This window comes from Muscardinus avellanarius (genome assembly GCF_963383645.1).
Source record: "Muscardinus avellanarius genome assembly, chromosome: 3".
Classification (NCBI taxonomy): Eukaryota; Metazoa; Chordata; class Mammalia; order Rodentia; family Gliridae; genus Muscardinus; species Muscardinus avellanarius.
Genome location: NC_137788.1, coordinates 61,006,894 through 61,031,164, shown reverse-complemented (window position 1 = coordinate 61,031,164; position 24,271 = coordinate 61,006,894). Strand labels below are relative to the sequence as shown.

General features: G+C 33.9%; 1 protein-coding gene across 3 annotated transcripts in view; it reads right to left on the bottom strand.

Moving 5' to 3' along the window:
- The window catches only part of LRRC7 (leucine rich repeat containing 7), a gene marked incomplete at both ends in the record, with an annotated part of 413,422 nt that overhangs the window by 232,662 nt on the left and 156,489 nt on the right, over window positions 1–24,271 (bottom strand). For all 3 annotated transcript variants that reach the window (XM_080692757.1, XM_080692758.1, XM_080692759.1), the window contains 2 exons: window positions 14,866–14,922; window positions 17,581–17,670. In XM_080692757.1, the coding sequence (XP_080548883.1) occupies window positions 14,866–14,922; window positions 17,581–17,670 (147 nt within the window). The remainder of the gene's footprint in view (window positions 1–14,865; window positions 14,923–17,580; window positions 17,671–24,271) is intronic.

Genomic DNA, 24,271 nt, shown 5'->3' with positions numbered 1-24,271 from the left:
TAGGCTAAAACCCTTATTTCATGGTACACTGGCTGACTTCATTTAGCAAGGTTTCTTTGGGAACTTTTCTTATGCCCCATTTTTTTTAATCAACATGAAGCTAAATAAGATACAGTTCTTCCCTTTAATAATTTACAGTCTTTTGGGGGATGTACTCATAGTCAAATTCAATATAAGGTAATAAATGCTTTCATAGAGAAATGCACACAATGCTATGAAACAAAGAATGAGGAACAAGTGTATCTGAGGTGTCAGCTAATACTATGTAAGGAGAGTGGCATTTGGACAGCATTTGAAAGATTCTCAGTCAATTAAAAGGGAGAGAAGGGAAAGTAAACATTTTTTTCTGGCCTGAAATTTTTGTCTCCCTTGCTGGGCGTGGTGGTGCATGCTTTCCCTGAGCTTGGGAGGCTGAGACAGGAGGATCGCACAGGCTCAAAGCCAGCCTCAGCTACTTAGTGAGGCTCTCAGCAACTTAGTGAGACCCTGTTTCCAAATAAAATAGGTCTGGGAGTATAGCCCGGAGGTAGAAAGCCTCTGGGTTCCACCCCCAGTACCGAAAAAAAAAAAAAAGAAAGAAATTTTTGTCTCCCAGCATAGAATTTGTAGTCCTGAATCCCTCTCCTGAGAACAACCTGTTCTCCTGTCCCTCTTCCCCCATCAGGCTTACCTACCAAAATACAGGAGACTTTTCTATGTCTGTGAAATATCTGACTTTCGGAAGGAGATGACAAGCTTTTGCTGATTGGGTTTCCTTTCATCTTATATGGACAGTGAGCACTGCCTGATGATTCCATGATAACACCGACACCACCCTAATATAGTCACATTCCTCACACTCTGAGAGGGCTTCTTATCATGCATTCTTTCATCCTCAGATTTTTAGCATTTTCTATTCACGTATAAGTGACTCTTCTTCAAGGTTCATAAAAAATATCTGAGTAGACATATCTTTATCTTTCCACTCCTAAAACCTCCATGCTTCTGTGTTTGAGGATCCTCTACTTCTATAGCCACTGCTTCCACCTATGCTCTATATCCCATTCCCTCAACTCCTCAAGTATTTATACTTGTATTTTCCTTATCTCATGCATCATGAATTTCTCTTTCTACAGGATCATTTCCACAAGCTTGCAAGGATGCCTTACTATAATCCATCTTTAAAGAATCCCTTCTATGACACTATGCACTTGTGTACTTTCTGACATCTTTCATCACTTCAGTTTGCAGCTAAACTTGAGGGAATTGTCTATAGTCATCTCCTTTTGCTAATTCACATCCTTTCCCAACCATGCTAATGAGGCTTCATGTAATGTACTACTGAAATAGCTCTGATCAAGCTCTTATCAGTGATCTACATATTGATAACGCCAATGTTCACCTTTCTTTTCCCATCTTACTTGACACTTCAGTAACACTTGTAACAACTCTTCTCTCTTGCATTTTTTTCTAGACTTTTGTCACACTACCTATACTTCTTAAGTCTCTGGTTGCTTTTATAGGCTCCTCTTCCATGCTCAAATTATCAACATTAAACTCCAGACTCAATTTTGGGTCCCCATGTCTTTTCTATTCAGGTTTTTTCCCTTGATAACTTCAATGAGTTGTCATAATTTTAAATATCATCTATCCCCTGGTGACTTCTATGTTTATATTTCTATCTCCCTGAGCAGATTTTTAATGTACCCTGCTGCCTACATTGATTGTCTAATAGGCATCTCAAGCTTCCCATTGCCAATCTTGCCTCAGATTTCTGACACTCCTCTCATGCCCCCAGCTGTTTCTCTTTAGATTTTTTTTCCCAGAAATTGTGTCATTATCTATCTAGATAGTCAAACTCAAACTCTGGGACTGCTCCCTCATTCCTATTTTTTCCTTTCACCACAGTGCTGTCCATCAGCAAGGCTCTGAGTCCCAAATGGCTCTCCAACCCTCCCACTCACCATTTCTACAGTTACAAGCGTGGACAAGATGACTGTCACTTTTAATCTTCACTATTGCAATCTTCTAACTGGTATCCTTTAAACATTTTTACACCTGAAACTCTTTCTCTGCAGAGCAGTTAGTCTGACCTTCCCAAAGATTAGGTCAAATCGCAGTTCTCTTTTGCTGAAAGCCTCAATGGCTTCCCATTAATTATTGTCAGAATATAATCTTAGTTTCCAAATGGATCTCAAGATGCTTCATAACTTTCCCTGCCTGCCACGCCTAGCTCATCTCATACCCTTTTATTGCATAACTACCATATTCAAACACACTGGCCTTCCTCTCCATAAACACAAGTTTGTTTTGTGCAAAAACTTCCAAACACTTTGCAACTCTGCTCTTGTTGATGGATGTTTTTTTTTCTCTAAAACTTCATCATTCTTATCATTCAAATTCAATTTTTTTCCCTTACCAGCCTCATGGAAACGAAAACCAAACATCAACCAACCTCCTCCCAACCCCCCAAAACCAAAATGCTCTCTATAATATCATTTCCTTTTATTTAGCTCAATTATTTGCTTATTTGTTTATATCTTATTGTCTCCCTCCACTACAGTTACAGGACATAGAAGAATAGTCTGTTGCTACTGTCCATTTTTACATCCTCTAGCATATAGAGTAGTATCTAATGCATGTTAAGTACATCACCAATTAAAATTATTGCTAATTGACTTGTTTATTACATGAAGTAATGACCTAATTTGTGTATACAGGTACAAACTTATATGTTATATTTAGATAATTAAGTAAGAAATTGTGGGAGGAAAGGCAGGGGTCAGATTATAAAGTGTCTTGATTGCCATATTTATAGATTTAGATGTTACTATATGAGCAATGAGAAGCCAAAGATTTTTCATTTTATGTTCTCTCTCTCTCTCTCTCTCTCTCTCTCTCTCTCTCTCTCTCTCTCTCTCCCTCTCCCTCTCCCTCTCCCTCTCCCTCTCCCTCTCCTCTCTCCTCTCTCTCTTCTCTCTGTTCTCTCTCTGTTCTCTTTCTCTCCTCTCTCTCTCTCTTTTGTGGTACTAGGGATGGAACACAGGGGATTTCTACCTCCGGGCTACATTCCCAGACCTATTTTATATTTTATCTGAAAACAGAGTCTCACTAAGCTGCTGAGCACCTCACTAAGTAGCTGAGGTTGGCTTCAAACCTATGCAATCCACCTGTCTCCGCCTTCCAAGTACTGGGATTACAAGTGTGTGCCACCACACCCAGCTTACATTCACTCTTAAATAGAACTTTTAGTTATTAGATATTATTTTTATAAAAATAAAGTCTCATCAAATTTAAAATACATATCCATTTAGATGAATAAAATAATTTAAGAGATGCATTTTATGGTTATATTTAGTATGAGAAATGCTATTCCACTTTCCTTTGGAAATTGTATGAAACATTTAAGCAAAATGAAAAAAAAATCTCTTTTAGAGATGTTTATTTTAGAAGTCTTTCACTACAAACAGAGGAGTCAATAGCCTAATAACATTTAATGTAATTAAAACACAAAATAATTCATTTCTATAAAATGCTTCTTGACAATTTTCTCAACAGAAAATGTAATTCTTACTTTTTAGCAAATCGATATAGAAAAATATATTCTATCTCATCTTTTTTTGAATGAATACAAATTTAAACAGCTAAGACTTAATAACTGTCAGTGTTTTAATCTGATGAATTTTATTTCTTATCTTGCTCATAAAATTATAGAACATTTATTTTATAAGTTGAAAAGATTGCCAGTATGTAGTAAATGTGAACAGATATCTCATTAAAGTTATGAATAAAATTTAAACTTAAAGAGAAAATAATAATAGAATTACAATGTAGTTATGAAAGTTCTGGGTACTTTTTAGTATAAACAATGTAAAGCTAAACATAATAGAATAACTAGTTTGGTGAGGAAGAAATATAGTGTTTCAAAGGTATAAAATAATAAACCTTATGCAATTAAGAAAAATATAAACTGGGTGTGGTGCTACATGCCTGTAATCCCAGTATTTGGGAGGCTAAAACAGAAGGATCACAGATTAAAGATCATCTTCAGCAATTTAATGAGGCCCTCGGAAATAGTGAGACCTGTTTTAAAATAAAAAAATTAAAAAATAGGGCTGGGAATATGGATCAGAGGTAGAACACTCCTGGGTGCAATCCCCAGTACAACAACAACAAAAATATAAAATATGTATCCAAAGAAATTAAAATGATGAGCTAGACATGATGGCACACTCCTGTAATCCCAGTACTTGGGAGGGAGAGACAAGAGGATAACAGGTATGAGACCAGCCTCAATAACTTAGTAAGACCCTGTTTCAAAAATAAAAATAAAATAAAAATATGCTTGGGATGTAGCTCAGTGGTAGAGTGGCCTCGGGTTCAACCCCTAGTACCACACACAAAAATTAAAATCATAAAATTAATATCTTACATGAAATTTTATTTTAAATATTGTACAGGCCCTGGATTTTAAATGTCACAGAAACTGTAAAAAACTATAGCAATTTAGAAATATTCCCCCTGCATCTGTTCAGCAGAAAATCAAGCTTTTTTAAAGATGTATTTTGCATATTGGAAGACCTGAAATAACCCTGACTTGAGTAGAGAGGAAAACGGAGACAGGAAAAATGTGAAAAATCTTTGAAGAGTTAGATGCATTTCATCTGTTTTTGTGTGTCTTATTGAACCACCTATCGATAATAGGTAGTTGCTTTTTATTCATGAAAAGTCCTTTTAATAGTAAAAAAAAAAAATCAAAGCGTGGGTGCAGGGAAATTCTGTAAAATGCTGTGATAAAATACATTAGTTGAAATTCCGTTTTCTCCCCCCTGTACCTATTCAAGAAAGACCCCAGTGAGAAATCAATCCACCAATACCTGTTCAACATCCACTGAACCTGTGCCATCGCAAAATCTGAAACTGGGAGAGGAGGAATCGCTGTTCAGCAATTGCTTCCTCGGCAGTTGGACTATGGAATTGGAGCATTAGATAATTTATTCCAGAAGACAAAAAAAAACCCCTCACAAAATTAAACTTATTAGATTTCTGAATAAAACTCTAATCAAATCAAATTCCTGTGGAAACTTTGCCTTGAAAAAAACTCTATCAGAATTTCTAAGCTACCCATCTGAATGCAGAATTTGTGGTTAATTTTATGATAGAAGTGATGGGAACATTAAAGGATGATTCAGAATTTTTCAGACAAAAAGCAGGCCCTAAAAAAGATGCACAGAGATATAAAGATGCATTATGTATGGGATATAGCAGAGCCCCAGAGGAATGGTAAACATGTTGGAAGGCAAAGAAGCCAGAAATGTTGACTTCAAAAACATAAAGCGCTTGCTTTTCAAGCAGCCATCGCTGGCTTTTAAATTGACACGTGTCATGACATGTTTTAGTAAGAAAGTCCTGACAACAGTAGGGAGGATGGATTCCAGTGGCAGAGATGAAAGAGATGGGAAACTGTTGCAGATGAAGGTGAGGATTATTAAGGAACTAAAGTAAGGTGATAACAGTGGGAAGCTCACATGTGACATAACTTTATGGGCAGGGATTAGGGAGCAGTAGGAAAGGAAGACGGGACTGACAGCTCTTATCAGAATATAAAACTGGAAGTTAGGTTAAAAGCTCAGGTTGTTTTCTGATTTCAACCCTTTTGGAATCCAGATACCCAGGAGTGGTATAGCTGGATCATATGGTGGATCTATTTCCAGTTTTCTAAGGAATCTCCACACTGATCTCCATAGCAGCTGAACTAATTTGCACTCCCACCAACAGTGTAAGAGTTCCTCTTTCCCCACATCCTTGCCAGCATTTGTTGTTAATTTGACTTCTTTATGCTTGCCACTCTGATTGGGGTTAGGTGGAATCTCAGTGTAGTTTTGATTTGCATCTCCCTGATGGCCAATGATGTTGAACATCTTTTCATGCATCTATTGGCCATTTGTAGCTCATCTTTTGTGAAGTGCCTATTCAATTCAGTTGCTCATTTCTTAATTGGGTTGTTTGTTTTGCTGTTGTAGAGTCTTTGAGCTCTTTGTATATTCTGGATATTAGCCCTCTATTAGAGTGGTAGCTGGTAAAGATCTCCCATTCTGTAGGCTTTCTCTTTAGATTCTTGATGGTTTCCTTTGATGCGCAGAAACTTTTTAGTTTGATGCCATCCAGTTGTTAATTCTTGTTTTAATTGCCTGTGCTTTGGAGGTCTTGTTGAGGAAGTTACTACCGGTGCCTATATGTTGGAGTGTTGAAACTATGCCCTCCTCTAATAGTTTCACAGTGTCTGGTCTGATTTCCAAGTCTTTGATCCATCTCATGTTGATTCCTGAGCACAGTGAGAGGTACGGATTTAGTTCCATCTTTCTACAAAAAATTTAGTTCCATCTTTCTACAAATAAAAAAAAAAAAGAGTTCTCCCAGCATCATTTGTTGAAAGCCTGTTTTTTCTCTAGCATATGAATTTGTCCCCTTTGTCAACATATGCATACCCATGTTCATAGCAGCACAATTTGCAATAACCAAAATATAGAACCAACCTAGGTCTCCATCAATAGATAAATGGGTTGAAAAATTATGGGAAATATACACAATGGAATTTTACATAGCAATAAAGAACAAAAATCATGTCATTCGCAAGAAGATGAAAATACCTGGAGAACATTATTTTAAGTGAGATTAGCTAAGCACAGAAAGAGAAGGGACATATGTTTTCTCTAATATGCTCAAGCTAGAGAGTATTAGGGGTACCAGAGGGACTCCAGATAATGGAGGGGGAAACCTCAGAAAAGCCAAAAAGGAAGAGTAGGGAAGGAAGAAGGCTTTTGATTAAATTTTTCCTGGCTGCAAATGATAACAAACATCATTTCCATCAACTATTAGTCAGAATTTATTTTCCAGCTTAAAAGTAGTAATGACACCCAGTACTCTTTTAAATAAGATCACCTAGGTTCAGAGAAGGTAAATAACTCGTAAGTGAGCCACAGGGTGTTGAATACAAATCCCCATTTGTCTGATAGTAAAGCAAATACTCAAGTACATTTCATCTTCTTAGATGGAAAAGAACTCAGAGTACAGGCTAATTGTTCTGAGAGTTTACGCCTTGAGGTCTTGTGAAATTGAAGCCACAGCACTTCCAACCTTCTATTATATCAGGCAGCAATTTTCATCTTTTGGTGACTGTAATCATCAGAGATCAGTAGCTATTGATTAAAGTACTCTGAAAAGAGTGATTTGGACACCACAGGGTAATTTGGCTTTTGAGCCCTCTGCTTAGCTCCTTGCTCAACTTGACTCCCCTGAGCTCACCATAATATTCTCAATCCTAATTTTATGATGAAAGTATAAATTAAAAAGAAATATAAGTATATGATAATATGTTTATTCAATGCTATAATATAGTATAATAATATGATAGATCTCACATACTTTCCTTTTGTGAATCTGTAGATTAAAAAAATACCTGATTCTTCTTTCATACAGTTCTCTAAAACTAAAAGGCACAGATGTGATTGTGGTTAGCTAGCTTGTCATATTGCTAGTTTTGATAAAGATAACCCAGCCTGGGATGGTACTAAGGCTTCAGCAAAACACCATGTCTTATAAATTGATTTAAATTATCAAAAGCATAAGGTAGTATCATTATAAAACACAAATATCTAATTATGCATTATTTACAAAATAGAAGTATGAAATCAGAGTTAACAAAATAATTAAAAAGCCATTCAGTAAGCTATGTCTAACAGCAAAGTTTTTGTTACAATAGCATAAAGGAACAGGGAATGTATTAATGTATTTTATCAAAATAACCAATAGAGTACTATAATGCCAAATGAGATAAATTCACTATAAAATACTAAAATGAGAAGCAAAAATGACTTAGTCATACCATCCAGTCAATAATCAATTATATATACATATATATATACACATATACATATACATATATATGTATATATATGTATATATATATGTATATGTGTATATATTTTTTTTGGTGGTACTGGGGTTCCTGGAAACCCTTCTACCTCCGGGCTACACTCCCAGACCTATTTTATATATATATATTTTTTATTTGGAAACAGGGTCTCCTAAGCCAGCGCGCACGGCTGGCTTCGAACCTGCGTGATCCTCCTGTCTCTGCCTCCCAAGCGCGGGGATTACAAGCGTGCGCCACCACGCCCGGCTATATATATATTTTTTATGGGTCTGGGGATGGAACCTAGGGGCATTTGACCTCCGAGCTACACCCCCTGCCCTATTTTTTTATTCTTTATTTTGAAACCGGGTCTCACTGAATTGCAAAGGCCTAAGTAGCTGAGGCTGTCTGCAAATCTTAGCCTCCCGAATGCTGGGATCACAAGCATGTGCCAACATGCCCGGCTTTATTCTTTATTTTAAAACAGGGTCTAACTAAGTTGCAAAGGGCCTCCCTAAGTAGCTGGGGCTGTCCGCAAACCGCGATCCTCTAGTCTCAGCCTCCCGAATGCTGGCATTACAAGCGTGCACCACCACACCCGGCTCATAATATATATTAATTTATAAACTTTTCATTATTATATTGATGAAAACTAGTAATAAAATAGAGTTTTTATTTTGAAAAAACTATAAGATTACAGAAAAGTTCAAAATGTTATAAAAATTACTTATAAATTGTCAGTCTGTTGCTCCATCATTTTCAAGTTCTATAGTGTATATTTCTTGGAAACACAGCCCTTCTGTGCATGCCAAATACAACTACCGAAATCAGAAATTGACAGTAATGCATTCCTACCACTGAGTCGCGTCCTCAGGCCCAATGAATTTCTGCCAGTTAGTTAAGAGTTCCTAGGTATTCACAAAGAGGAGAAACTGAGGAGTTTCTGAATTTATTTTCAGTGGGAAATCACTTAATAAAAGCAATGATGCCTAAGAAGTAAAATCATATAGATAATGAACACATCATTTACCAGCATATCTAGCATATCTAGTAGTTTCAAATTATTATTCATGCTTGTACTTGTGAAAAATTTCCTTAAATTATTTCTTCGTATTTTTTTTTTTTTTACTAAGGAAAGTTCAAAACTTCAAAGGTGATAATAAAATAGAATCCTAATAATAACTCAAGGTAAATTTTGCTCAATAAAATGTTCTCTTCTTGAGTGAATATACTAGAAACTGGTATATAATTAAATTTGTTCACTTTACAGAAAAATACAAATAATCAAATTCTGACAATTATATATATATATATATATATATATATATATATATATATATATATGGCAATGTGCCATTAAAACATTGGAAATGTTTTTTAATTTGAGAATTAATACTTCTCCATATTATATAGAATTTTTTTTTAGATTCTCAGAATGGTTCCTGACCCCAAAGAGGGCTTCACTATGTCAGGCATCTCTCTTGCCAACAAACCTTAAAGTTCTGCTTTTTCCAACAAAGCTTAAAGTTTCTTCTCCACTAAATTTATCAGTTTCTCTCCTAATTTAGATATATTTATTAAGCTTTGTTATCTGATACTGTCCTAGTAATCTTGCGGGAACACATTTTTAAACTTCCTCTGTTAGTGTTTTCTGACAGTACACTGAGGTACTATATTTCATGTCTTGTGCATTTGGAGAAGACAGGGCAGATATAAACATTAATATTAGCTTATGCTATATATACCTTTTTATATTAATTCACATTCTCAGTATTACATATACATTCATAAGATACATTTTGGCTTAAGGTGAGACAGTTATAGTCTTAATACATTATTAATGAATGAGCCTTATTTAAAGCTTTAAGGTATTAAGGAAGTTCTCACAGATCTGAAAAAGTTTTTTGTTTTCACATCAATCCTACCAGTAATACCAACTATTTAAACTGTTCTGTTACTTTTGTGGAAATTGCTCCAAATTTTTATTTAAAAATATTTTTATACCTTCATTTTTATCATGACATGTATTCTGTTTCTTGACTTACTGCATCACATTTTAATAAAAAGCAAATGAATGAGTTTCGCGACTCTTGAATTTTCTTTAATGCTATGAATATTATTTTCTTTAATTTGAAGTTATTTTCTTCCCTTGTCATGTCTTAATCATTTTGCCTAATTTGAAACTGAGAGAGTGAGAAAGAAAAGAAGGGAGAGAGAGAAAAAAAGTGGGGCTTAAAATTCAAATATAAGCCATTGGAGAATCTCCAATTATTTGTCCTTACCTGACTTGATGATATTCATTAAAGACTCATTGAATATACTTGGCTTCCCATACAATTTTCTTTCCCTTTCTTTCTTTTGAACTAGAGAATGAATTCAGGGGTATTATGCCTCCAAGCTACAACCTCAGCCCTATTTATCTATTTATCTAATTTTGAAACAGTTCTCACTAAGTTGTTGAGGCTGGCCTGGAACCTACAATCTTCCTGTCTTAGTCTCTCAAGTACTACTATTATAGGCATGCAGCACCATTTCTGGCTCCTGTACAATTTTCTAAGGGGGAAATTAATAAAAATATCCAGGTCACATGACAATTCTTGTTATGAATCAATAAATCTGCATTTTCCTTTTTTATAGAGTGACTATCTTCCAGGTACTGTTTTTGGAGAATCATTAGTGACGATATAGAAGACAATAAATCGCTCCTGAATGGAGCTTATATTCTTCTAAGGAGATAATCTCCAAGTAAGCAAAGAATCAGAATAATTCAGAGAATCATAAATGCCATGAAGAAATAAAATAGCAGTGTGAAGACTAACAGGGAACTGTCTGATAAGATGTGATGGGGAAAGACCTCTGAGGAGAGGAGGCAACCTCTGAAGAAGAAATGACTCATAAAAGACCCATCAGGGAAAGATTTGTGGCAAGAGAATTAGTGACAGCAGCAGCTGGTATAGAGGTTCTAATATGGAAACACCTGTATAGCTGAACTGTTTGGCAAAAGAGGAAATGTTGTACCAAGATCAAACTCTGCCATGAATTTGACTTATTAGTCTTTTTTTCTGCACTCGATGCATCTGGTGTACTGCAAAGCTGAGTTTCTAGACCAGAGACATCAAGCACCAGACAAAGTATGGTAGGAACCTCAATGGTGGACTTCAATAACCCTGCCTCCCATAGTCGCACTCTTATGAAGTCCTCCACATGGCGCGGGATTTAATCCCTGTGACCAACAGCATATGGCAGGAGTCATGGTTCTGCGCTTCTGAGATAAGATTATAAAGTAGATCAAGGGTTCTTTTCTTTCTTGGTTGTTTCATATTTCTCTCTCTCTCTCTCTCTCTCTCTCTCACACAAACACACACACACACACACACACACACACACACACACACCCCTTCTCTAGGGGAATCAAGCTGTCCAATTGACAACAGTACTATGGAAAAGCCCATGTAGCAAAGAACCAAAACCTCTAGCTCATAGCTAGTGAGAAACATACTTGCTATACACAACTTGAGAGAGATCTGAAGCAAATTTCCTAGTTCCATCAAACTTTTACATAACGGGATCCCAGTAAACAGCTTTACTGAACTTTTGTGAAACATCTTGAGATAGAACCACCTGGAAGCTGGCCTTCCTCAATTCCTGACTCTGAGGTATTATTGCTCAAGTAAATGAAAGAAGGAAGGATCAAGCAAGCAAAGGTGGGGCTTTCCATCTAACATTAATTTACATTTTCTCTTTCATCCCCCCATTTTGTGACTACCCCTCAAAAACATAATTAAGAGGGTAATTATTTTTGCCATAAAGAAAAACTATATTAAGGATTTAAAGGTTTTTATTTAAAGCTGTCTGGTTCTTTTCACATGTGCAGGGTCCTCAGTTACGACACATAATCACAGTATATCTCAATGACTTTTAAGCAAATGCCTATGTGAGGAAAGTAATTTTTTTTTGGTGGTACTGGGGTTCCTAGAAACCCTTCTAGTTCCGGGCTACACTCCCAGACCTATTTTATATTTTTATTTGGAAACAGGGTCTCTTATGCCAGCGAGGCTGGCTTCGAACCAGCGCAATCCTCCTGTCTCCGCCTCCCAAGTGCGGGAATTACAAGCATGCACCACCACGCCCGGCCAAGGAAATTAATTTTATCATCCTTGAAATATCTAGATTTATTAGAATGGAACATTGTAGAAAAACTGATAACACTAACTTCTATTTTTAACTGAGAAAAGCTATACTAGACTATAAATGAGTGTATCTACTGGATAAAGGATATATAATGTAATAGATGTTATAGTACAATTATTTTGTACTTTTTGCACTGATTTTTTTGGCAGATAGACTTTAAGATAATGAAATGATGAGCTTAAGAAATGAATGATGAAGAGAAAATTTCCTGAAGACCCACCAAAGACTTGGCAACTTGTTATAAGTTATATCATCTCTTCTTCAGGCAGTTAGTATAAAACAAAACAAATTTTCCTAAAACTATATTTTTATCTTTGTTTTCATTGAAAGTGCTAAATAAAAGACAAGAAAAAGCATTCACATACTTCTAAGTTATAGGTCTAGACTGATAATCAAAAGATTTAATACACAGTGAAAAGTACAGTTCATTTTTAATACAGAAATTCTTTCTGTAATTCTCATTCCATAGACACTGAAACTAGAATAAAGCTCTCCATATATTTTACATGTATATTTGGTTCCTTTGACTTTTGTCAATAAGGTATAAAAGTAACACACTAGATTTCCAATGACTTTGAATATATTCCTTAAAATGTAAAAGCTGTAGCAACTTATTCAAGATATATATGAGTAGGAATCTATCAAAGAGTATACATTTCTCATAGACTTTTACAATGGTTTTCTACTCCAAAAGTGGTTTATGTACATTATTCTATTTACTTTAACTCTATTTAATCTGACCATAGTCTCAATGTCTACAGAATCCCAATGCAGCATTTTTCACTACTTTGTATTATTCACACAGCTACCTCATTGAAAATCTACTTTACCGATCTACATTAGGCTTCAATTTATATTACTATCTATCTCTTAAAATTTTGAAGTTACCTGACAACCTATATCAGGTTTATTTTACTTTGGAATCAAACCCATTATTTGAGAGCAGTACAGATTCTCCTTCCCACACTCAATATTTTCTCCTTGAATTGAATGTATATATTTAGGTAAAAGGGACAAATGCTTTTTCTTCTTGGTTTCAACTTCCACTAGGTTTCCACTTTACTTTAAATGCGACAAACAGAAGCACGAGAGACGGAAACAGTGGCTTCATTTGCCGGGGATTAATACTTGAGCAAGCAACTCCCTGACCACATTTCTACCTCTGCTTATGCCTCAGTCATGGCTCAGATTTTAAGTATCTCCAAAGCCTCATGTGTTGGAGACATAGTCCCTAGTGCAATGTTCAGAGTGGGGCCTTTGGGAGGTGTTTAATCTTGACTTCATCTATAGATTTATAGCTTAATGGGTTTTAGGGGATAGATTTTATTATAAAAGCAAGCTCTCTCCACTGCCTGTCTTCGTGAGGTGTCTTACTTTTTCATGTGCTTCTGCCATGACAGACTGTCTCATCATAGGCTCAAAAGCAACTGGACCAAATGAATATGGACTGGAACCTTTGAAACTGTGAGCCAAAGTAAATATTTCATTCGTCTAGGTTGTTTATCTCAGATATTTTTCACAGCATTAAGCCAGTCTTCAATCCAGGAAAGGTATCTTGGGTTAAGCTTGGATATGCTTTAGCTTAGAGAAAGCATTACTCAAAAGAGCAGAGTGCTGATACAGAGCTCTTTCCTTCTATGCCCTTTCCTTGAGAAGGAATGCATAGAAGTGTCTTATGTGTATATAAACTTAGATAAATTCCATATCATTGTTGAAAGTTATCCTCTTAATGATGCCACTATACTGTAAGGACTAAAATTTCACATATCCCATAATGAAAAAATTGCACTTGAAAGCATTTTATTGACATATAGATTTAGAAAACAAAATTCAGCCTGCCTAGTTTGCTTAAAGGAAGGATTTAAATAGTAAAAATTAAAATTAAGTTTTGGTTCAGCAGAGGGTCTAATTTCTTTTGACATATTTGGAAAATTAATCACTCTACTTAGTGTTCTTCTATAGTAGTCGTAATATTGAAAGAAGGTAAGGTAAAATTAGCAATATAGTATATACTTTAATTATAACATATACAAATTATGTTGCTTTGAATAAAAAACTATCATGTATAACTTTGATTTTCAAAATAATTCATTCTATACAAGAAATAATTCTATTGCTAGATGTCAATAAAAAACAAAGTGAAGCAAGCATTTGGTTAAATATTGTATATAATTTTGGAGATTAGTTTTTATTTTAAAATAGCCTTAATATTTATGTAAACCAGATTTTGAATAGACTGGAAAAACAGTTTGCAAAAATATATAAATATAACATATTCTATTTGGTTTAGCCACTTTAGGATCTCTTAAAAATTTTAATCCTTTTGCTAAAAATTTCTGGCATATTCTTGATTTAAAAACTGAACAATATCACAATCCATAAATTAACTTGCAGAACTAGGCATCCGTTGAGTTTGAAACTTGTGAAATTGTCATTTTTCAGTTATAAAAATTACAGTTTCATAGGTTTTAGTGCAATAATTTCTTGGCAAGTATTTTTAGCCATGAGAAGACTCTCAAATGGACTCTTCCCATCTTTACTTGTAACTTTTAATATGAGCCTCATACAATATGCTGAACTATTTATCAGGAAAAAAGCAGGTAGTCTTTTTACTTATTTTTTTTAACCAAAGAAAGGAACAAAAAAGTAATAATTATTTCTTAAGGGAGAATTTGTTGAATAATTAACTCTGTCAAAATGGCAAATCAATCAAAATAAAAATAAGTAATTATTTCTCCTCACTAGAGAAAATATAATTAAAAACATACTCAATAACTTACTTTGGTAGAGTTTTCAAGTGATTTTCTCTTAACTCCAATATCCGCAATTTGACGAGTCTATAGAAAAGAATAAAAAAGTTACTTAGTATTTCTGTAAAAAAAAGTTAAACCCATGGTAAAGCGAATTAATATTGTTATTATCCAAATAACTATGCTCCAATATTTTTTCTATGGTTACAGATTTTGAAAAAATATGTCCCTTGAATGAATAGATTTGCAACAACTCTGGGCAGTGATACACCACTCTCTAAAGTAAAGCTATTTCAAGGAAACCTTTAATCCTGGTCTTCCTAATTTACTTTGTTTCAAAAAACATTCATCATTATATATAATCTCATGCATTTAAGATATTATTAAATATATGCTAAATTTCACATGCTGTATTCACTGGAGTCCAGCAATATGGTCTCTTAAAAGGCCACAAATGGACTTGAAAAGCAAATGGTGAGGCTGAAACAGGAGGATCATGGTTCATGGACAGCCTCAGCTACTTAGTGAGGTCCTTTGCAACTAAGTGAGACCCTACTTCAAAATAAAGAATAAAAATAGGGCTGGGGGTGTAGCTTGGAGGTAGAATGCCCCTGGGTTCCATCCCCAGTAACACACACACACACACACACACACACACACACACACACACACAGAGCAAATGGTAAGAGTCTTCCATAATCTGTCTCTGTGATATGGTTGGAATAAATTCACCACTTCTCATTTTAGTTTCCTCATCTATAAATGCATGATAACAATACCAAATTCATAGATCTGAAAACATTAAGTGATGTAATACATGTAAAGCATAATTTCTAGTATAAGTTTTTTTTTGTGTGTGTGTGTGGTACTTGGGTTCTTGGAAACCCTTCTACCTCTGGGCTACACTTCCAGACCTTTTTAAAAATAATTTTATTTGGAAACAGGGTCTCTTAAGCCAGCGAGGCTGGCTTCAAACCTGCACGGATCCTCCTGTCTCTGCCTCCCAAGTGTGGGGATTACAAGTGTGCGCCACCATGCCCAGCTCTAGTATAAGTTTTAATATATATTAACTATTACTAATTTTATTAATTATACAACAGAAAGAGCTTTAGCACACCATATTTTGGTATGTAATTCTAAAATACACCTTTTAGCATTTCTGAAAGTGTACGCACTTGGGAACCTGTGGTGTCACCTGTTCTGGGACAGAACTGGGATGAGGACTAGTGTGAAGAGTATAAGGATGTTCACAGTTGCTGTTGTTTGTCTGATATTTGTGTTTAGGAATTTATCTTACATTTGATTACTTGTTAAGGTTTGCAGTCTAGAACGTATGATTGCTATCCATGTCTATACTGAGCTTTCAAAGGTACTCAGATGAGGCTGCATTAAAATATATATTAACTGGATTCTCTGAATTCTTAGTTTTCAAGAAAAATTTCACTATTTGAAATACTTCCCCATAACATCCTATATTTGCTAGGCATTTTAGTATTTCTTTTATCTTTTTTTGGCAGTACTGGGGATTGAACTCAGGTGGCACTGTACCTCCGAGCTGCATTCCAGCCCTATTTTTTATTATTTTTATTTTGAAACAGGGTCTCACTAAGTTGCAGAGAGCCTCACTAAGTAGCCAAGGATGGCTGTAAACCCGGATCCTTCTGTCTCAGCCGCCCAGTACTGGGATTACAAGTGTGTGTCACCCTGTTTGGCTGCATTTCTTTCCCTGTCAGTTTTGTTTTGCCTATTAAGTCTTCAACTTAATTTTAACCTTATAACTCAATTTCTATATGAAATAAAGCGACCCAGTTCTTCAGAGCATAGGCAGATCACTAGTAAAAGGAGGTTTCTTCAACATTCATATGTTGTATGAGAAGTCAAATCTTTATACTAGTATGACATTTTGAGACTGATACTGGCTTTTAGGAGCACAGACTCTCAGGTTTTGGAAGGGATCATAAGCATTCTTTTGTTAACATACCCAGCTGAATGTTAAAAAAAAAAACTTGTTAGATTTATAAAGTACAGCATATTTTGGCAGACAATATTTAAATTTTAATTCCAAGTGGCTTTGGTACTGGTATTATGTTTTCTTATTTACAGGACCACTTAAGAAGAATTGACAAAAATTCAAGACAAAAAAGTGCCATTTTAATTTGTATTGTATTTATCAATTGTGAAGGTAAATATTTCTAATGTGCTTTCCAGTCATTTAGATGTTTTATTATAAATTGCTCATGCATGTCATTTATCCATTTCCTCCCAAGAAGATTCTTTATATGTTAAAGATATAAATAATTTGTTTCTCACATGTAATGAAAATGCTTTCCTAGTTTCTTGTTTAATCTTAATTCTTTATTTCTGGTTTATTTTATCTTAAAAGTATCCAGATGATCAAATCTATTTATCTACTTAGGGCATTTTTTTTTACTTCTATGCCTACAAAGGTATTTTGCAACCACAGAGCCACAAATATTCATCTGAATTGTTTTCTCCGATCATTTTTTGCTGTACTTTTTATATTGAACTCTAATTAACCTAGAACTTATTTGATTATTAATGCTATGTGAAGACCAAATTTTGTTTTTTGCAGAAAATTTCATTAGTTACCAGTCTTCTTTCTTATATAATAATGAGGCCTATCTTTAATCACAACTGTCACTTTTGAAGGCTCATCTACTAGTGCTGATAAAGCACTTACTGAAGGTGAAATAAAATTGCATAATTCATATTTCTTATTCCTACCTTCCAAAATTGGCTGGAAGGAATTCAAGAAAGGCGTCATTCAGGTAGAGCTGGGTCAGGTTCAGAAGCTGTGTGAAGCCATCAGGGAGTCTAAAAAGGAGTTAAAGTTTTAGTCACTGCATCATTGTTGCTATAGAAACAGAAAATTTATATATACATATATCTGAGAAAAAAAAAAGAAATGTACCACATTCTTCAACTTTCCTTTGGTATCCTAATAATGGAAGAATTTATTGAGCATGCTGTTACAGCTTGAAATTTTGCCTGTTATTAAAATAAGTATTGTTCCCCCACCTCCTTGCTGCTGTCCTCCAAGAGATTTATATCACTGCCAACATCAGCGGCACCATTCCTTAGCACTGGCCTAGCCTTATGCACACCAGCCAAGACATTTATTAAAGAAACCTCAAGTTGTAGGGCATGATTTCTCATTTTAAGATGAATATTCCTTTCTCAATAGAATAATCATGTGTATAGTCAACCAAGAATATGTATTTCATAATTTTCATTAATCATTAAGTTTTGTGTATAATTTGTTACCATGATGAAGAAAGCTGCCTAATAGAAAAAGAGGAGGAGTATGTCAACACCTTCCCTAATCATTTTTTTAATGTGGACTCAACAAATTTATATATCATTATTCATCTTAGTCTAATTCATATTTACTAAAAATGAGCAAGATCATTGCAAATATAATTAAACAGAATCATAAAGACTATATGAAGCATTAAAAATGAGAAAATATCCTTTGGGGGAACTTTAAATATTAGATTAAACAGTTATTTAAAGTATTAAATCTTTATCACTAAAAAGACTTAAAGTTTCCCCAGGAGATATTTTCTTAGGAAAATATTAAAATTTTGTCTTATAAGTAAATATTTATTTTAACATGTTAATGCCTTTATCTACAGCCCAGTCCATACTATGTTCTTTTATAAAATATTTCTAAATAGCATTCAAAGGTGCCTTCCTCACAAATTATAACTTGTATTTAAGGAGCTGTCTACACTCATTGCTTTTTGACTACTTCTTAAATCATATTCTCTGGCATCTCCCCCAACCCCATTACTGAAACTGCACTCATACAAGCCTTCCCTGACTTCTCAAGCCCCAGTTCCACTAGCTTCACTTCACTTAGTACCCACACAGCCAGTAACAGTTGCAGCCATGACTTCTCTGTTTTTTGCTTCTATTACAACAGTTTTCCTATTTTTGCTCCTTTTCCTGGGACATTGCATCTGAGTTGATTTCATGATTTTTCTTTGCTCAATCTTTGTTATAAAACATTTTCTCTATATAAAGGAATCCATGTAGACACACAACAGAATAAAGATGTAGAAATCTTTTGGGTGCCCATTTCTTTTCTTTTCTTTTTTCTTTTCTTTTCTTTTTTTATTTTTGGTGGTACTGGGGTTCCTGGAAACCCTTCTACGTCCGGGCTACACTCCCAGACCTATTTTTAAAATATTTTTATTTGGAAACAGGGTCTCTTAAGCCAGCGCTGCTAGTTTCAAACCTATGCGATCTTCCTGTCTCCGCCTCCCAAGAGCGGGGATTACAAGCATGCGCCACCACGCCTGGCTTGGGTGCCCATTTCTGACTACATGTTTTTATTTGTCCCACAAATTCCAAAATGAGGTTAACTATTTTGCTTTTTTTTTTTTTTTTAAAAAAAGAGCTTAACTATATCTCTACTTTTTCATAAAAAAGAAATATATGTTTTGCATGGTTTTTCATATTATGTGAATCAAATCATACTTTTTTTTTCTTAAGACTTTTTAAAAATTAGCACAAGACTTTTTACATTTATCCACTTCAGTGTAAATGATTGGCTGTCATAGCCTAGTATGCCATTTATGAGTATATCACAATTTATTTATCATTCTTCTTCAAATTAACATTGCAATTGTTTCTAGGTTTTGTTTTGCTATTACAAATATTGCTTCTATGAACACTTTGGAATTTATACCCTTGTGTACCTTTAGAAGAGGCTACTTAGGTTATATCCCTAAAAATGACATTACCAGGTCATAGGAAATACAAGTTAAAATGTATTAAATATAGCCAGATTTTTATTCAAAGTAGTTGTACCTATTTATAAACAAACTATCATGAGAAAAACTGCTTTTTCTCATATCCTTCTTAACACTTGATTTTGTTTTTTTTTACTTCTATCAATTTTGTAGATGTACAATAATAATAATAATAATACTCGTTTCCTTGATTAGTTGACATTTTTCTTTTATAAGTATACTATTAATTTGTGTTTCCTCTTCTGTGAAACTATGTATATTTATTTTGCTCATTTTTCTACTGGTGCCCCACTCATATATCCCACCCTTTATTGCTGGAGAGCATCCTGGAATAACTGCTGACCACTAACCCCTACAGCTGCTGGATGCTGTTCTTCATGCCCAGGACAGGCCATAATCCCAGGGAATCAGTTTTGCTCAGAAGCAATCCACAGCTACTGACCGGCAGCAATGTAAATGTATCAGCTCCCTCTGTCACTGTGCTTGACAACTCTGAGACAAGTTTAACACTGTTGTTACGGTTCCCCTGAGAAATCAACCCTCAGTGGCTTATACTCTTTGCCAGCATTCTCTGGTTCTCTGACTGAATGTACTGCCTGTGTTCATCTCTAAACATCTACTTTGGGGAATCCACACTAAATACAACTAGTATTTCTATATTCACCTTTAGTGAATATAGTGAATTTAGTGATTTTTTACACATTCTCAGGATGGTAATGTTCTGTTGGTTATAGTGGCTGTGAATATCTTATTCCAGTTTGTATTCTAGCGTTGGATTATTTGAATGTGTCTTCATAGAGGATGTCTCCATGAGTTTGCTCTTAAGAGATGTAGGATTCATGAAAGGTACAAAAGAAAGAAAGGAGGTAGGAGAAGATAAGAATTTATTTTTAATGTAGAAGCAGGAAGATACTGAGGTGAATGTCAAGGAGATGAATTCTAGAGTGAATACTCTGTGTATAAGAGATATGGGAGATTGAAAATATTAGTAGGGGATAGGGTTCAGAATGTTGAATTTTTAGTTGAATTTTCAACTAAAAACTTGATTTGAACTTGATCCTATAGCAATACATAAATATGTGGCAAATAATTATTTTTCTCTCTGTTTTCCTTTATTGTAATGCATTCGATTTAGAATATAACTGGAGGGTCTGGTAGTTTTTATGACAATGGCATAAATGTTAAACAGATTTTAATTAAAATTCAACTATATCTTACTTTGATGTCTTGATTTTTAGTGCCATTATAGGAATTATTTATGGCTTTCAAAAAGAATATCAGTGCAATATATATAAAAGTTAAAATAAATATTCTGAAAATGTACTTTAAAAGTGTCACTACTAATAAGCAAAAAGACATTAAAATGTAAATTGGCTCATTATAGAAAGTTTGATGTATCCAGCTTTCCTTAGTCCACTATTCTAAGTATATACTAAATGGTATTGCTCTATTTATTGGTCAAAAATGTATTTCTTTATTACTGCTTCTCTGGCAAGGTTTATGTCCTATCTCCCCCAATCTGGTCTATTACACAGAACATTTCATTCTAAAAAATTGACCACAAGTTGCCTATTTAAATTTCAAACTTGGACTACTAGAAATAAGTTATATGAAAAACCAGACTACAAAGTAAAATAATTTTTTTAGCCTGGGTAGAACACATATGTGCTCATATTTATTGAACTCTCTTCCTTAAGAATGTAGAGTTAAAGGTATACTTTGTTGTTTTTATTCTGACCTTCTCATATCAACTAGAATACTATTTTAAATGCTTGTTTTTTTTTCCTAGTACTGGGACTTGAATCCAGAGTTTAATGCCTGCTAAATAAGTGTATTTTGTTATATTTAACAGCATCTCTAATAGTATTTTAATACTATTTTTATTTTAATTCACTGCAACAAGTTTGTTGAATCGTTATTCTATGCTGAGATTAAAATTAGTGTCTTTTCCCTCATTTTTCTTATTGGATTCTATTCATGGATTTAGTATAAGGCTTATACCACATATGCTTTGCACTAGTTTTGAAAATTTTCCATTCCCAGGAAGGATAAAATATAAATTATTTGAAAATAAAGAATCTTCTAAATTATATAGTTTTGTACTTTTAAGATAGTAAGCAATAAAAAATGGATTAGGTATTATCTGGAAAAGATATAGTCAGTAAGTCTGCTTGAGAAGATATTAAACTTTCTTTATTAATTTTATAGTATAATTCTTAGTTTCTAATAAGAACAGGGGCCCCATGTGTAAATATTACCATTTCCAAAGGAATGTCTGAGGAACTGTAAGAAGAAACATATTTTTCTAGCAAGCTACATGCACTTGACAAAGATAACATTTATAGGTTCTCTTTATTCTTTGCCAAATTACTCAATAAAATCCAATATTTTACAATAGGTAACCAGCTCTCAATTATGAAATGATCTTACTATCTTAAAATAACTTAATGGTTTCCATATATGACTTGATTTGTTAAAATACAAGGAAATGTTTTACAAATTGATTAATAATTCTACAAAGTAACCATTTGCCATATATATATATATTATTTCCATATATGACTTGATTTGTTAAAATACAAGGAAATGTTTTACAAATTGATTAATAATTCTACAAAGTAACCATTTGCCATATAATATATATATATATATATATATATATATATATATATATATATATATATATATATATATATATATAGTGTGTGTGTGTGTGTGTGTGTGTGTGGTACTTGGGATTGAGCCCAGGGACATTCTACCTCCAAGCTACACTCCCAGCCCTATTATTTTTTTGTCTTTATTTTTTGAAACAGGGTCTCACTGAGTTGTGAAGGCCCCCCCTCCCCAAGTAGCTGAGGCTCTCTGCAAACTGTGATCCTGCAGTCTCTGCTTCTCAAATGCTAGGATTACAAGTGTGTGCTTCCATGCCCAGCTTGTATTTTATTAATTGTTTAAATTAAGATGATATATTCAAATTATAACAAAGAAAGGATAATAGCAGAAACAGATACCCATGTGGTTTAACAGTCAAGCACCTGTGCATTAATGTCAAGGACTTGTGTTTGAATTACAGCTCTTTTATTTATTAGCTATATGAGTTTTTCAAATTAATTAACTTTATAATATTCACTTTCCTTATTTATAAAATTATCGGTTTCTCAGATTTGCTCCAGTTAATTAAATGATGACATGTCCCACAATAAAATTAATAAGAAGTTATACTACTTTTCCTTAGCATTGTTTTTATTCTGACCTTCTCATATCAACTAGAATACTATTTTAAATGCTTGTTTTTTAATCAACAAAGTACTGAGACTTTTTTTTCAACAAAGTACTGGGACTTGAATCCAGAGTTAAATACATGCTAGATAAGCCCTTTATTACTGAGCTACATCCCTAGTCCTTTTCATTTTATTTCATGACAGGGTCTCACTAAGTTTGCCAAGCTGGCCTTGAATTTGTAATCATTCTCAAGTCAACTAGAATACTATTTTAAATCATTGTTCCCCCCACCAAGTACTGGAAATTGAATCCATGTCTTCTGCTATATTTTATAGATTTATTGTTGCATTTTAATTCTACATCATAGTGAGCCTCACACCGACATGCTCATATCACCTCGTGTATTTCCCTCTACATCCCACTCCACAACCCTCTCCTTTTTTCTCAATGTTAGTGCGATTGGTCCCTTCATATATGGATATAGCGTTATTTGTACTATTTCTTTCCTCAACCCTCCTTTTCCTCCTGTTCACATCCTCCCCACCTCCTTCCCCTAATCTCTTTCAATTATTCTATTTATCTCTCCTCATTTACTGAAGTACTTTTTGTTACCTTTTTTTCCTCTCTAGCCTCCATGGAAGAGATAACATATAGCCCTTAACTTTGTGATACTGGCTCATCTCAGCATAATATTCTCTAGTTCCATCCATTTTCCTGAAAATGACAGTTTTTTTCATAATCCAGCAAATTTCCACTGTGTGTAAATGTCATTTTTTAATCCATTTATCTGTTGATGGACACCTAGGTTAGTTTCATAATTTGACTATATTTTTATAAATGCTTATTTTCATTACTGGAATATATATTTAGATTGGCTTATGATACACTTGTTTCAACATTTTTATTTTTATTGCATTTTTTAGATGTTAAGTGAAAACATATTTTAGGAATATGACCTCTAATACAATAATTATGCTACATAAAATTTTAAATTTTATATGCTAGGATTAAAAGGCCAGTGCAAAAGGTTTTGATATAACTAGAAGGACATTTTATATATAAATGTTTTTATTTTAAGGCTTAAGATAAAGAATGAATATAGAAATATTCAAGAACATCTGGAAAACAGAGTATTACTTATACTTGTACCTTCTTAACACAATCATGATTACCATCTCATGTATTTCTTTCTAATTTTCTATTAACTGTATTAACATTACTGCAAACCTACTATTATTTCTTTCTTTATTCTTAAGATTATCTTTAAATTTTATAATACAAACAGTATGATAAACTATTGTTATTAAAAACAAGCATTTAAAATAGTATTCTAGTTGATATGAAAAGATCAGAATAAAAACAATATTAAGGAAAAGTAGTGTAACTTCTAATTAATTTTTATTGTGGGACATGTCATTATAGACTATATAATCTAT